Below are 14,364 nucleotides of genomic sequence, written 5' to 3'. Positions count from 1 at the left end.
TTTTTGTTTGAAATTATGAATAAAACTTTTAAAATATGTACAGTATTTTTTAATTTCCATATGTTGCAAATAACCCTAATAATAATTAGTAAAAACAAAAAAAAATAGAAGTCATCCAACAAAACCCCTTCCTAAAAAAATTCACCAACATAAAACCCTATTTAATACTCCATACATTCTAAGACACATATTAAACTTCGTAAAAAGTTAAAATCCGTAAAATGTTAAATGGGGCAAAAAATTAGGGATAGCGGGACTAATGTGGTGCTAGCCTCATTGGACGGAGTAGTAATCTACTAACACAAATTTTTAAAAAAAGCCGGTGTTCAGTAAATTAGTGAATGGCGGAAGTTGGGACAACCAACAACTGCCAAACCACCACTCCTGTCGCCACTCCCTTAGCTTCTCCTAAGAATCCGGCGTCCCCCTCCGATTTCGACCTTGCTAACCATCCCAATCCCCTGATTCCTGCGCTTCTGACCTCCCCCCATCCCCCGATTTGTCGAGTTTGAAGTCCGGAATTACAACAACTCCGAATACCTCGACCCCAATTGCATATATACCTTATTGTGGGTTTTTATCATTTCGCCTCATCTACTTTGATGGTGGCAAACATGGCAGCGGCGGAGGTGGTGATGACTATGGCGGCAGAGGTGACGATGACGACAACTATGAAGGGAAAAATATGAGGGCTTGCAGTTGGTAACGGAGAGGGAGAAGGGGGTTGAGGTTTTGATGGAGGAGAGAGAATTTGAAGGTTTGTTAATGGTGGAAATGTTTAGTTTTGAGGAGAGATAAAGATACGGGATGAAAGTAGAGCCATTGGGGTAACCTTTGTATTTTGTGTTTATTTTTTTTATTTTAATACTCTGTTTTTGTGAAAAAAAGGGTCACTTTTGTGAAGAAAAAGGGTCACTTTTGTGAAGAAAAAGGGTCACTTTTGTGGAAAAAAAGGGTCATTTTTGTAAAAAAGGGGTAACTTTTGTGAAAATATGAATCACTTTTATAATAAAAAGGGTCACTTTTGTAAAGAAAAAGGGTCACTTTTATAAAGAAAAAGGGTCACTTTTTCGTAAAAATGTTCGATGTACAATAAAATTACTGTAAACCGGGGGCATGCAAAAGGAGTTGATCTACTAAACCCACAAAATGACCTTTTCAAAAAAAAAAAAAAAAAAAAAAAAAAAAAAAACCCACAAAATGACATATTTTTACGAGTACAAGTAAACAGAAGCGCGCTCTTAAACATTATTTTACCGTTGTAAAAACATTCAACTTGTTTGCCTCATTTTCATTCATCATCTCCTTCAAACGATCGACGATTGAATTCGGTGAAATCGCTCTCAATTTCTCTCTCTCTCTCCTCTGCAAGCGCCAACCTTTCGTTGTCGTAATTTTGTAACGTTCTTTTTATTTCTTTCAATTTCTCTTCTTCTTTAATACTAACTCTGTTTTATATTGCTCTGTATTTCTCTTCTTTCTGTATTATTTTTGTTGTGGTTGTTGTTGTTTTTGTTTTCGTTGTTGTTTTGTTTTGTTTGAATTTTAGGGTTTTCTTGCAAATCGTCGGAACTTGGTAATTCTTGCGATTCAATCAATTATACACCATGTCAATTCACATTCGCTACAATTTGACCCATAATCGAATCAAAGAAAACGTAAGAATTTAACCCCTCTTTCTGATTTGAATAATTGTTGCAAATTAGGTTAACGGCTACTGATTATTTGTATTTTTTTGGGGATTTTTGGGAATGATTTGAAAAAACCAGTTGGATTTGGATAGATTTATTCCAAACAGATCAGCTATGGATTTCGATTATGCGCACTACATGCTGACAGAAGGGTGGAAGGAGAAGAAGAAGGAGAAGGACCAATCTCCCTCTTCGCCGTCGAAGGAAGCGTACCGGCAGCGTTTGAAGGAGGTGTTTGGGATGAACAGGCCTAGGATTCTTGCTTTCAGTAACAAACCACCTGCCCCACTTCCCCTTGCCACCCCCATCTTGGAGGCTGTGTCGCTTCGAAAGCGAATACGTCGTGTTCCTCAGGTTTATACACTTTTCCCTGATTATGTTTTCAATTTGTGGTATAATTTGGTGTTGTGGAAATGAGTTTGAATATGTAGAGGAGTATGTCATGAAAAAATATGTTTATTTTGTGTGTTTTGTTTTGGTGATGTTGATTATTAAGACATTGATTATCATTTATCAGTTTGTTTCTATTGTTCTAAAGAAGAAAATTAATCATGAACCCTTGTGTTATTTATACTCTCTTTTTAAATTGCTTGAATGAGATTGATATTGTGATGGTGTTTAATTAAATTTATATGTGTGATTGTGAACTTTTGTAACTTTCTTTGGGTAGTTGTTGATAAATTATGAATTAGTATAATATCTACTGTCAAATTATCTATTTAGGGCTTAGTGTATGATAAATGTGCACGTATTGGCCACAATTTTCCAAAGTTCTTATGCAAAAGAGGTTACAGAAGTACGATTTCATATCTCTGAGTATGTTTTTTATTTTGTTTTTTTTATTTATGGACTTATGAGGCATAATTTGAAAATTTCATGATACTATATCTTATTTTTCTGAAGGTGTTTGTATCATTGTATGTAAAAATAATATTAGGTATGAGTTACCAATCATCTTTAACTGAAGTGCCTAGTCTTACTTAGCCTACACATATGAACTTGCCTATTGCTTAGTGCCTAGGCTCCAAGACCATATTCAGATGATATTCTTACTGTGTTCTGGTTTTTTTTTTTTTTTTTTTTTTTTTTTTTTTTTTTTTTTTTTTTTAATAATCTTTTCTTGGTTCGATTCTTAAAATTTACACTCGGATTATGTTGCAGACTGCAGAGCGCATACTGGATTGCCCTGGCCTGTTAAATGATTATTACTTGAACTTACTCGATTGGGGTAAGGGCAATGTTCTTGCTATTGCTCTTGAAAACACGGTATACCTGTGGGATGCATCCACACATTCTACATCGGAGCTTGTGACTGTTTCTGATGATGAAGGCCCAGTAACTAGTGTGAGCTGGGCGCCTGATTGTCGTCATATTGCCATTGGGTTGGACAATTCTGAAACTCAAGTCTGGGATTCTACGGCCAGTAGAAAGGTGAATAAATCTAACTTGCATACTTTATTTCTAGTTTTTGTTAGTAGTCCTGGTTTCTCATCTGCTTTATAGGGTTTTATGTTTCGCTTGATTTCTTATTGTTATTGTTTTGTTCTTGCAGGTGAGAACATTAAGGGATGGTCACCAAGCTCGTATTGGTACACTGGCTTGGAACAGAAACATCCTCACCACTGGATCAGCAGACAGCAGAATCATAAACAATGACTTGAGAGTTAGGAGTCATATAGTTGAAACTTACAGAGGGCACCGGCATGAAGTTTGTGGGCTGAAATGGTCACCTTCAGGTCGATATCTAGCCAGTGGAGGCAATGACAACCTTGTGCACATCTGGGATCGATCAATGGCCAGTTTAAATTCTGCCACTCAGTGGCTGCACAGGATTCAAGACCACACTGCTGCAGTTAAAGCCCTTGCTTGGTGTCCCTTTCAGAGTAACATGCTGGCTTCTGGAGGAGGCATGAACGATCAATGCATAAAATTCTGGAACATTAATACTGGTGCATGTTTGAACTCGGTAAACACTGGATCCCAGGTTTCGGCTTTGCTATGGAGCAATAATGAGCGCGAGCTGCTGAGCTCACATGGCCTTCCTGATAACAATCTAATATTGTGGAAATACCCATCAATGGTGCAGATGGCAGAGCTTACTGGGCATACGTCCAGAGTACTTTTCATGTCTCAGGTAATTTTTCTTGGTTTATTGAGAACTGCATCTTCTATTTCTCAAGTTACCTCATTATTTGTATTTAACTGATTTTCTGGAATTTATGTTACAGAGCCCTGATGGCTTGGCAGTAGCTTCTGCAGGGGACGAGACCTTGCGCATCTGGAATGTATTTGGCAATCCAGACCAAGCCACGCCTAAGAAAGAAGCGACTCGTGAGCCATTTGCTCATGTGAGTCGCATCCGTTGATACAGGGGATTATCAGTTATCTAAAATGTTTTTTTGTCTATATCTTTTGTAATTACTGGATATACATTATTAGTTTGTTATTATAGTTAGTCCATGTATATGCCTTAGGTTAGTTGTTACCATTGTAGTTTTTTTTTGTATAACTAAATAACTAATACATTGCAATATACTTGAGCTTTCCAACTATTTTGTTCACAACATGGTACCAAAAATTTTGGTTGTATTTTACTTGGTCCTGAAATGCATGAAGCACAAATCAACCACAAAAATGAACAAATAGATTTGTATCTATTCAAAATTTCTTAATTAGGGGGCAATAAACTTAGGGGAAAATCACACCTTGATTACTCGTAACACGGTTAGCTAATGGAATCAAGTCCTTTTACCTCCTATCTTCCTCTGTTTTGTATCTCCTAAATCACTGCCATTCACCACCGTTTTCAACCTACCCAGCACATTGGTAACCCCGACTCATTTTACATTAGCACATTGGCACCTTCTTTGTGTTTTTGAGAAAAATATCACTCCTAGCCTCTCCATGGTATACCTTACATGAATCAATAAAACATCATACTATAACAGACTGTATTTTTTAGCATATCTTACTTCTATTAACATGCATAAATAAATAAAACTTCATACATTTTACCAGATCATACTTTGATTTGACTCCTGCTAATAACAAATAACTCGTTAAAAACAAAATGATTAGCCATGAACTATAATTTATGTTACAACTCAAAAATGTCGGAGTCTGGTTAAAAAATTACACAAGTAACCTGACCCCTTTACAACTAATCACGACTGCAGGTCTGTCTGAGCCTTATCACCGTACTAATTCATAAGCAGAAGGCACTTCATGCAAAGGATGACCCTTTTCATTTCTTTCGATGATCCTTCTTGCCAGAGAAACTTGCTTACCAACGACAAACACAAAAGCCTTGCCAATACCTCCTGCACCTCTAGCTGTTCTGCCAACACGACGTACATATTCACTCGGATCGCGAGGGAAGTCAAACAGTACAACATGATCCACGCTGGGAAAATCAATTCCTCGTGAAGCCCTATATAACAATGTTTCAGCACTCAAAATTAGGAACTCCAAACACAGGATGTGAGTAGCTGAGTACTACACTACTTTTAGCAAGCAAGATGGCCAAATTAAAACAAATCTAACAATTCAATACGGAAAATGCAATTTTTATTTCGTCTCTAAGTAGCGATGTCAGTGACAAAAGGACAATCTTCACAGATGGAAAAAGAATTCTGAATAGGTTAAGTCCAGAATCCTATATATAAATGATCAAAATTGCCAATACTATTCAGTTGTAGACAAGTTCAATCAACATAACTATAATGTAAATAGAGAAGAGCCAAGCTTATTTTTGGTTATTACTCAAAAGCACAAGTGACAAACCTGTCGGTGCAAATTAGAAACAGAGAGCGGTTTTCTGTTTTTGAATTAAGGAACTCCTTCATATTTGCGAGCCTTGTTTCTTGTTCCAAAGCAGCATGAAATGGTAAAACTCGTATCTGATTTTCCTTTCTATCAAGACGTCTCAGGGCATTCTCAACCTTTCGACATGTCTCAATCTACATATATCAAAGACTGAAAGTAAGAGCAATCAAATCATTCACAAGTGTGCACACAGAATGGAAAGTACTCCAAATTACCTTATTACAGAATATAATAGTCCTAGAAACTCGAATCTCCTCTGCAAGCCTCAAAAGGGCAGACTTCTTATTGGAAAATGCTGTTTCTGGGGTCTTTTCTGAACCTTCATTCCCACTACAATCTACAAGAACCTGCTCAGCAACAGTAACTGGTTACATGTTAAATCTATAGTATGAGTCATAGGCTTTACAGTACAGTTACAGCCTACAGAATATTTCACTTTACAGTAAAGGTAAAGCTAATATCTCTCCTTTTATAAACCAAAAGATAATCCAATAGTTCTAATTAAGCCTTTGTGTCACTCTTAAAGCATAAATAAAAACCAAAAATCTCCTCTTTATGTTTTGAATATTTAAGCTGCCATATAGCAGATTAGTAATTTGGAAACTAGACTGGCACCGCATACAGAAAGAATTTCTTGTGCACAATTTAAGTAATGTCAGATAACAGATTCAAAGAGGTGGTTTCAAAATGAATGTAGTATAATACGCACCTCTTCAAGGCCAGGGCTCGTCCGGTGCATTCCAGGACCCATGATCACCTCACTATCTGGGAAGGTCTCAACTAGTTTGTTGTAAATTTCCACAGGTAATGTGGCAGTCACGAAGAGGTACTGCGTAGTAACTGGTGCTGTGTTAATCAGACTATGCAAAGCTTGTTCAAAATCTTCATCACTATAGAGTATATCCACTTCATCCAACACAGCACTGTGACACAAATTTAAGAGTAAGATGAAAGTGAAACTACTCAGCTGTTATTAGAGTAAGCCTACAATATCTGAAAGCAAATTAAAGAAAAAAAGGCAAGCCCTTAACCAAGGTCATATCAAGCATCACACAATCGACTTGCAATACTGGTAGGATGCTAGGCTATTGTTAACTTTAAAGATGAGGACATACCATCTAAGGTTTGTTAAATGTAAAAACCCTTCTTTGATTAAGTACATGAAACGTCCTGGTGTGGCAATAAGCACGTCCAAATCCTGTTCAAGAGTCTGCAACTGAGTTCGCTGTCGAAAGCCTCCTGTTGCAACCATAGAGCGGAAGGGAACACCATGTTTTGAGATGGATCGACAATTCAGCAGAACCTGCATTTAAACATGAGCGATACAGAGTGTAGATTCAGCGTAACAAAATTTTAAAAACAAGACAGTCTAGAGCCACTGTCACAGGGTGGATCCCACCAAGAACAGGATTTCAGAACACTTCTGACTAGTTATTCTAATTTCAGGCACATATACTCCATGCTCCTCGCATATATTGCACAATTCACAATCGACAATAATGTTCAAATCTTTAGTTATAACTTGCATATCATGTTTTTGTAACGTATTAATCAATTAAGGAAAACCATTAAACAAAGAAAATGATGTGTTTCTCAAGTACATTCCGGGTAAAACAAGGATATTCAAGAGAAAAGGGCATGTCAATATGTGAAGCTTAAGAAGAAACATAAGAAATGCCTTCAAAGAAAATTTATGTTATGAATGAGCATATTGAGCAATAACAAAACAGGTATAATATTAAAAATAGCATATCAAACACTAGCTGTAGCACAAGCAAGAAGATAGCAATCATGGCACGTTATCAGCTCACCTGGGAAGCTAACTCGGCAGTTGGGACTAATATTACAGCTCGAGGACTTTTTGATGCCGATTTACTAATTCCTCCAATCTCTTCTTGTCTAAGACGCTGAATAACTGGAGCCAGGTATGCCAACGTTTTCCCTGATCCACTTTGATCAGCTATAATGCAGCTCTTCCCTTCTACAACAGGAGAATATGCCATTGCCTGAATTTAACAATCCCAAGTGATATTAAGTCTCATGAAGTGTATATAGCACTCATATAGTATACAAAACATAATGGAAACCCATCAGAAGTACTGTAAATTTTTCTCTATGTTTAATATTGGCTTTAACTTTCAGAAAAATAATTAGAAGCTTTTAGCCTTGGAGGAAAATAGTTCCTGAATTACTCCGCACAATATGATGCAGTTAATTGGGCAAAAAGGGGGTTTGGTAGGAATACCATGACAGTATGGTGCAAAATAGATGTCAGATATTGGATGGAATTAAAAGTCAGCCATTCCGTAGCAGTAAGGTTGTTCAGTAATATATTTTGGATGTTTCCATTCTGCAGAATCCATGACAAAAATCACATCCTTTTCACCACGTATTCCATTATGTAACAGTGACTCACCACGTTAGAACAATTTATACCTATTACATCCTATCTTTATTTAAATTGGCCAAGAGTATATAGAATGGAGTAATTAGTTATGTAGTCTATAAAACATGATATTTTAAGTAATATTTTGCTCATCAATTATGGTACTGTAGACACCCAATTGTGTCTCCCCAAAACCAAACCCAGTGATGAATATATTTCACGACGAATGATAATCGAATGAAGTGAAAGTGTGAAAAGTCTAGTGTTACGGTAGTTTTCATTAAAAATCTTTCTTTCTGTTTTCGAATACCTGCTCTATTTATGAAAATAGCAAGTCCAATTTAGTTTGGTCCATGATAAGGGTCATAGTGTAGTTGAGCCAAGATGTGTTTTACTCCATTTAAAACTCAATCTTTCCATCGGTTTCCGGACTATTTTTCTATAAATAGGATCCTTGGACCTCCGTTTTGAAGGAACCAATTCTCATCAAGAATTCTCGAATTCTCTCTCTTCTCTCTCGAGCAATATAGCTTTCTTTCTCTTTCTTTCTAAACCAACCCTTTTTGCAAACACAATTTGGCATTCATAAGATCTAGACACACCTAGCCAAGTTCGGAGTTGCCTTCGCCCTAGACGTGAAAGGTTAATAATTTTCGATGGTTTGGTCCCAAATCCAGTCTAAATTTTTTAACTCTTTCTTTCAATTATTTGATTTAAATCCTGTCTACTCTCGTGGCGGCTTTCCAGGATGGTGCGACCACCCTTGAGCAGCGGGTACGCATCTTTGTTCTAATTTTCTGCCTGCTCTCCGCGACCTTCACATGGTCGGGACCTATGATTGAGCCAGCTTGGCCTATGCTGATTTCCTGCTCGGATTGCGACACTTCTGCCGTCATAAGGCATTAGAGGGGGATATTGCACTCTCCAGCTTTTGGAGAATCGTAGAGGTATACTTTATCCCTCTTAAAGTTAGCTCTAGATTCATATTAGCATTTGCTGATCTTTTCTTGCCTTTGTAGATTTGGTTCTACGAGTATTTTCTGTCCCTCGCGGCGGCGAGACCTTCACCTCGCGAGCTCCCCATTGGTGCCTGTTGGGGAGGTCGTATCAGCTGGAGAGTGCAATATACCTCCAAATTTCATGTCCAATAAGTTATAGGCAATATTTCACTTTTGTTGTCAAACGTAGCTTATTATGACCAATTCTTATTGATCACTAACTATGCTTTAAGCATCAAAAAAGATTTTTAATAGAAAATCAGTTGAGACGAATGTAAAGAGTGTTTTATACATCATAAGTAAATAATACATATAAGAAATAATATCAATGCTAAGTTTCACAAGTATTGAGGAGTAAATAAATGAGTAGGTATTAACCAATAGCATGTAAGTGTAGCGAGAGCAGAAACATTGATAAGATAAATATGCATATGATTCCCCCAACCCACATTAGTTCAAACATTTACAACAGTACAAAATTTTAATAGAAAAGTGGCTGTGAAGGGAGTCAGTGAGGTATTTGTATGGTTATTCTAATGGAAAAGTGGGTGTGAAACGAGATTGTGAGTCCAAAAGGGAGCTGTCAACCCACTGCACCCATAAGACCTTTGCACACAAGAACTGACATACATATCAATACGCAGAAATCATCTAGTAGACAGGCAATATAACAGATTGTAGCAGTCACATGTAATTCAAGTTCAAACTTTAACAAACAAGAAAAGGAATCACTTTGAACCAAATTATATGACACAACTGACCAGATTCTACTGTTTGCAAGAGCGAGAAAAGACACACACAAGACTAGATGATACACAATAGGTGCATGAATGCAGTAAATTGGACAAGGAAGTAGCTTGAAAACTCCAAATGAACTTTTAAAAGCAATATATTGATGTACCTGAATGTTTGAGGGGCGAACAAAATCCTGTACCCTCAGAGCCTCAATCATTTCATCACCACAACCCGATTCTCTAAATGATTTTCGACTGAAAAAGTCGCTCCCAGCATTAAATTTACGTGTAGGTTTCAAGTCTCTTGATTCACCCCTATAAGCACGTCTTGGTTCTCTATCATTCCATCCTCTTGAATGAGTAGCAGAAACATATGAGCCAGAATCCGTCAAGTTATCCTTTGACTCAAAAGGTTTCCTCGACAATTTATTTTCCATGAGCTGCTCAATGCCACTGTTAGCAGAGATATTTTTCTTTCTTATCCAGACACCTTGAGGATCCGACAATACAATTGGATCATCATCATCATCATCATCATCTAGTTCATCCAAATCTGGTTCTTCATAGCTATGCTCGTTAGTTTTCTCCTTTTCCCTTGAAGTCCTTCTTACAATGCTTTTGATTTTGACAGCTTTCAACCTTCCAACACCCTTAGACAATCTTAGAGTAGTTGGAGACGACATAACATATTTGTGAACAGCGGAGGAAGGTTCACTGCCTATGAAGGATACATAGAATAGTAAAAAAGAAAAAAAAAAATTGTTAAAAAAAAAAAAAAAAAAAAACCAAGTATACAGAATTTTCTTCACAAATTTTTTTAAATTTAAACTCACATCAAACCCTTTTTTAACGATCAAATTAATGGATTAATAAGATCTTTGCATGACCCAGCATAACATATGGAAGTGAGTGGCTTCTTAAAAAGCGAGTGGATCAGTGGAATATAATAGAAAAGAAGGAACACTACAGTTAATTGTTCATTATATATCTTTTTTGTTCCAAATCAATCTATAAATCAATCAATCAATCAATTAAAGCCTTAATCTCATAAGTGGGGTCGGTTACATGAACCAAAAGTGATTATTCCGTAAAGTCATCCACAAAAATCTTCCTCCTCCATCCTTACAATCAAATGCCTCATGCTCATGCAAATCCATATACTTCGTATCCTTCCTAACTCCTTCCAACCAAGAAGATAAATATTTTAATTCATTCGTTAACAACAACCATACAAGTCAGTAGTCACACCTCCACCACCTCTATCCTTTTCTTCTAAGTTCATCCGTTAACAAAAACCATAAAAGTCACACCTCCACCACCCCTTTCCTATTTTTCCTGAGTTCATCCGTCAACAACAACCATTCAAGTCACACCTCCACCAAGAAGATGGTTTACTTCTGTAATTACCAACAAGGGAACAAAGAAAGGTGAAAACATAATAACAATCATTCATTTCAGAAATATTGCACACAAAATGAATTTAACCGAGAACTGGCAAGCTGGCAACATAAGTAAGTTTCATAATTCATAATCAAAGAGGTTATCAAGTTATCATAAGTTCATAACACAACTACACAAGCCCATCACACAAATCTATAAGCTGAAAAGGATGTACCTTCAATAATTTCCCGAGCATTCGAAGATTTCTTTTGATCCTTAGTAGGAGTCCAGGAAAGTACTTTCTTGCTAGGAATTGAAGATTCAACATCATCAACTCCACCCCAAAGAATCACTTTCTCACCACTCTCCTCATCAATCAACTCGTACGCCCCCGGTGTATCCATCGGCCTCTTCTTATAACCAGCATTAACCCTAACCGTCATACTTCTACAAAATCCAACAATTCCTTAGCCGGCAATTCCAATTTTATCTCTTTACTTTACAAACATACACAAATACTGTATACAGTCGAAATGATTGAACATATGGTCTACATAATTGCGTTTCAACTTCATATTACAATAAAATTCAATTTAAAAGAAAGCATACAGTTGAATTCACAGCTATTATATAAAATTCAAATTCAATTGAAAATTCATAATTACAAATAGTGGATGAAATTGAGTATGATAAATTGATAATCAACTACATGATTAAGAAGTAATTGAAGTTCATACCTTGATTTAGGAATAAAAATGGCGGGAAGTTTGGGGTTAACTGCGAGGTGAGGACGCCATGGATGAAATGAACGGAAGCGCTGTGAGAGTAGAGACATGAATTCGGGTTGAGGAGAAGCAAAGGCGGATGATGAAGAAACCGCCATTGTTGAGCTTCTGAGCTTGTTTAGCTATGAAATTGTCTCTTGTATGCTATTGTGAGTGTTAAAGAAGAAGAATTGTTGTCCCCGCCTGTTCGTTAGGACTAGGAGGAATGTGATAACATTGTTATTAAAGTGGGATAATTAGTGAACTAATGGAGGAGGAAAGTACAAGTTTACCATCCTTCAAGTGGCAAATTTGTAATGTACTGTAAAAAGAAATGGTGTAATTTTCACAAATAAGTACTCCAGTAATTTGTGGTTGGTGCACCCAAAAGAACATTTAGTATATTTAAAAGAACGTGGATAAAAAATGAACATGTTTTTATTTTCTTGCAACTGCAAATCCATCAGTCTCTTCTCTTGCAATTTCTCACTCCTCTTTCCCTTCCTATCACTCTCTTTCTTGCTGCCAATTTTATAGCTCCTCTTTTCATCGTCGTTTTCATCTAAAAATTTCAATGAAGGTCTCAAATTGGTCTCACTTTGCTGTCAATCTATCTCGTAATATTGGTACTTCTTATATTGTTTGGGTAAAAATCATTTCCAAAGTACTTATTTTCTCTCTCTAGAACTTTTCTCTCTATCTTTTTCTATTTTTCAAAATAGCAAAATTGTTCATCTTCAAAGTGAAACCCAAGAAAAAAATTGAACTTATTTCAACAATTCAACCTTCAAACTTGAACAAATGGTGGATTCAAGTAAAATTTAAGTATAAAATTTGTACATGCAAATTGTTTTTCGTCAATAATTTAAAAGTCAAAGTGTTTAAGTTTGTGAATTTGGGGTTTTTTTTTTAAAAAAAATTAATTAAAGCTGTAAAGTACAAGTTGTTCAAAAAAGAATAATTGGAGGAGAAAGAAGAATAGTAACGAATTGAAGCCAACTGGAAGATAACCAAGCAAGGTTAATTTTTCAAACACTAGCTTGTTCTTTTTCAAACACTAACATGTTCTTTTTATTCCATGTTCTTTAAAATATGCCTAATGTTCTTTTTGGAGGCCATGTTCTTTGTCAAACACAAACATGTTCTTTTATTGAACACTATTATGCATGTTCTTTGTCAAATACTAGCATTTTTTTTTTTCAAACACTAGCTTGTTCTTTTTTTTTTTTTTTTTTTTTTTTGGTAGGAATAGCTTGTTCTTTTTCAAACACTAATATTTTCTTTTTATTCCATGTTCTTTAAAATATGCCTAATGTTCTTTTCGGAAGCCATGTTCTTTGTCAAACACAAACTTGTTCTTTTGTTGAACACTATTACACATGTTCTTTTTCAAATACTAGCATGTTCTTTTTCAAACATTCATATGTTCTTTTTTTTTTCTCATGTTCTTTAAAATAAGTCTAATGTTCTTTTTGGGTGCACCATGCGCATGGTGCACCCGGGTGCACTATACTATTTTCAGTACTCCAGTATACGGAATGCTTCCTTTGTTTCATATTAGTTGATACTCGTACATTTTATTTAGGCGTGTTTATCAATGAATAAATAATACTACTAAATAATCAAAAATTGTAAAAATTTGGTACTTGAAAAATAGACATTGAGACGAATCAAACAAGGGTCGCTCGATTTATTTATTTTTTATTATTATTACTTTTTTCTTACGAATAAATTACAAATATAAAGTCAAAGTAACTTATGATGTTATTCGTGATTTGAAATATAGAGGAATGACGAAGGTCAAACTTCAAACGCACATATCTATCTATCCTATCCAGAAGTGATCTGGAGATGAATAAGTTGAAGGTAATAGTTTGTTTTGAGAGCTTTCTAACGATAGGTTTGCCCGATTCCAATTAGAAAAGAGAAAGTTATACGAAGGATTGTCGAAGTTAGGGGAGAGACACAAACATGCCCTACATAGCACATTCGTGCCTCGTCAAGTGAAGACACTTTTGCTTCTTATTTTTAGGTACGCTTATGACGGTTACTAATTAAGGATATTTCTTGGGGAATAATCTAGGGTTTCTTTTAGAGTTTCCTTATGTTATATAAGGAACTATCGGGTGGACAATTATTTAGTGCTTAAGTGCTCATATTGATTAGGCTTAGCCAATTTCCATTGAGATATTGAGATGGAGATTCTTGTATCTCCTTCTGTTATCTCTCTTGTTTATCCTCCATGAAAGCTAATAAGAAAATACTATTTCTAAGTCTATGGATGTAGGTCATGTTAACCGAACAACATATATTTGTCTGTTCATCTCATCTATTTTCTACTTTACTTCTCAAATTTACGTTTTATATTATTGTTGTCTATGTTAGCAACAGTCAAAAGTGTCAACTAAAATGGAACATCAGAAGTATAACGTTGCCACTTGAAAAACAAATATTGTTTACTCCATATCAATTATCAGGAAGATAAAACCTAGCAAAGCTCAGATATGGAGTAATGCTTTATCTTTCAATTCATGCTAAAGAAAATGATTGTGGAAGCCACTGTGAGAGAAAAAGTAAAGAGAGAAA

General features: G+C 35.8%; 2 protein-coding genes across 2 annotated transcripts; one reads left to right on the top strand and one right to left on the bottom strand.

The window, feature by feature from the left end:
- The first annotated feature begins 1,274 nt into the window (after window positions 1-1,274).
- LOC145608416 (cell division cycle 20.1, cofactor of APC complex-like) lies at window positions 1,275-4,243 on the top strand. Its single transcript, XM_081664030.1, has 5 exons — window positions 1,275-1,658; window positions 1,770-2,045; window positions 2,853-3,122; window positions 3,244-3,825; window positions 3,920-4,243. The coding sequence occupies exons 1-5, from the start codon at window positions 1,608-1,610 to the stop codon at window positions 4,055-4,057; spliced, it is 1,317 nt and encodes a 438-aa protein (XP_081520156.1). The 5' UTR covers window positions 1,275-1,607; the 3' UTR covers window positions 4,058-4,243.
- Window positions 4,244-4,635: 392 nt separating this feature from the next.
- Window positions 4,636-12,006, bottom strand: LOC145608415 (DEAD-box ATP-dependent RNA helicase 50-like). The gene is made up of 9 exons (XM_081664029.1): window positions 11,752-12,006; window positions 11,250-11,461; window positions 9,802-10,352; window positions 7,328-7,522; window positions 6,632-6,819; window positions 6,226-6,439; window positions 5,732-5,863; window positions 5,475-5,650; window positions 4,636-5,121 (listed from the first exon to the last, which is right to left on the bottom strand). The coding sequence occupies exons 1-9, from the start codon at window positions 11,895-11,897 to the stop codon at window positions 4,884-4,886; spliced, it is 2,052 nt and encodes a 683-aa protein (XP_081520155.1). The 5' UTR covers window positions 11,898-12,006; the 3' UTR covers window positions 4,636-4,883.
- Window positions 12,007-14,364: the final 2,358 nt, after the last annotated feature.

Source organism: Chenopodium album, chromosome 23, assembly GCF_948465745.1.
Source record: "Chenopodium album chromosome 23, dcCheAlbu1.1, whole genome shotgun sequence".
Classification (NCBI taxonomy): domain Eukaryota; kingdom Viridiplantae; phylum Streptophyta; class Magnoliopsida; order Caryophyllales; family Amaranthaceae; genus Chenopodium; species Chenopodium album.
Note: the sequence above shows the minus strand (reverse complement) of the source record. Positions and strands in the feature narration are given on the sequence as shown.

Excerpts from the sequence above, each read along its gene's own strand:
- LOC145608416 (XM_081664030.1), top strand. The coding sequence starts at position 1,608 with ATGTCAATTCACATTCGCTACAATTTGACCCATAATCGAATCAAAGAA. Across the intron at positions 1,659-1,769 it reads ATAATCGAATCAAAGAAAAC|TTGGATTTGGATAGATTTAT; the intron begins GTAAGAATTTAA and ends TGAAAAAACCAG. Across the intron at positions 3,826-3,919 it reads GAGTACTTTTCATGTCTCAG|AGCCCTGATGGCTTGGCAGT; the intron begins GTAATTTTTCTT and ends TTTATGTTACAG.
- LOC145608415 (XM_081664029.1), bottom strand. The coding sequence starts at position 11,897 with ATGGCGGTTTCTTCATCATCCGCCTTTGCTTCTCCTCAACCCGAATTC. Across the intron at positions 11,462-11,751 it reads ATTTTTATTCCTAAATCAAG|AAGTATGACGGTTAGGGTTA; the intron begins GTATGAACTTCA and ends TGGATTTTGTAG. Across the intron at positions 10,353-11,249 it reads TGCTCGGGAAATTATTGAAG|GCAGTGAACCTTCCTCCGCT; the intron begins GTACATCCTTTT and ends TATCCTTCATAG.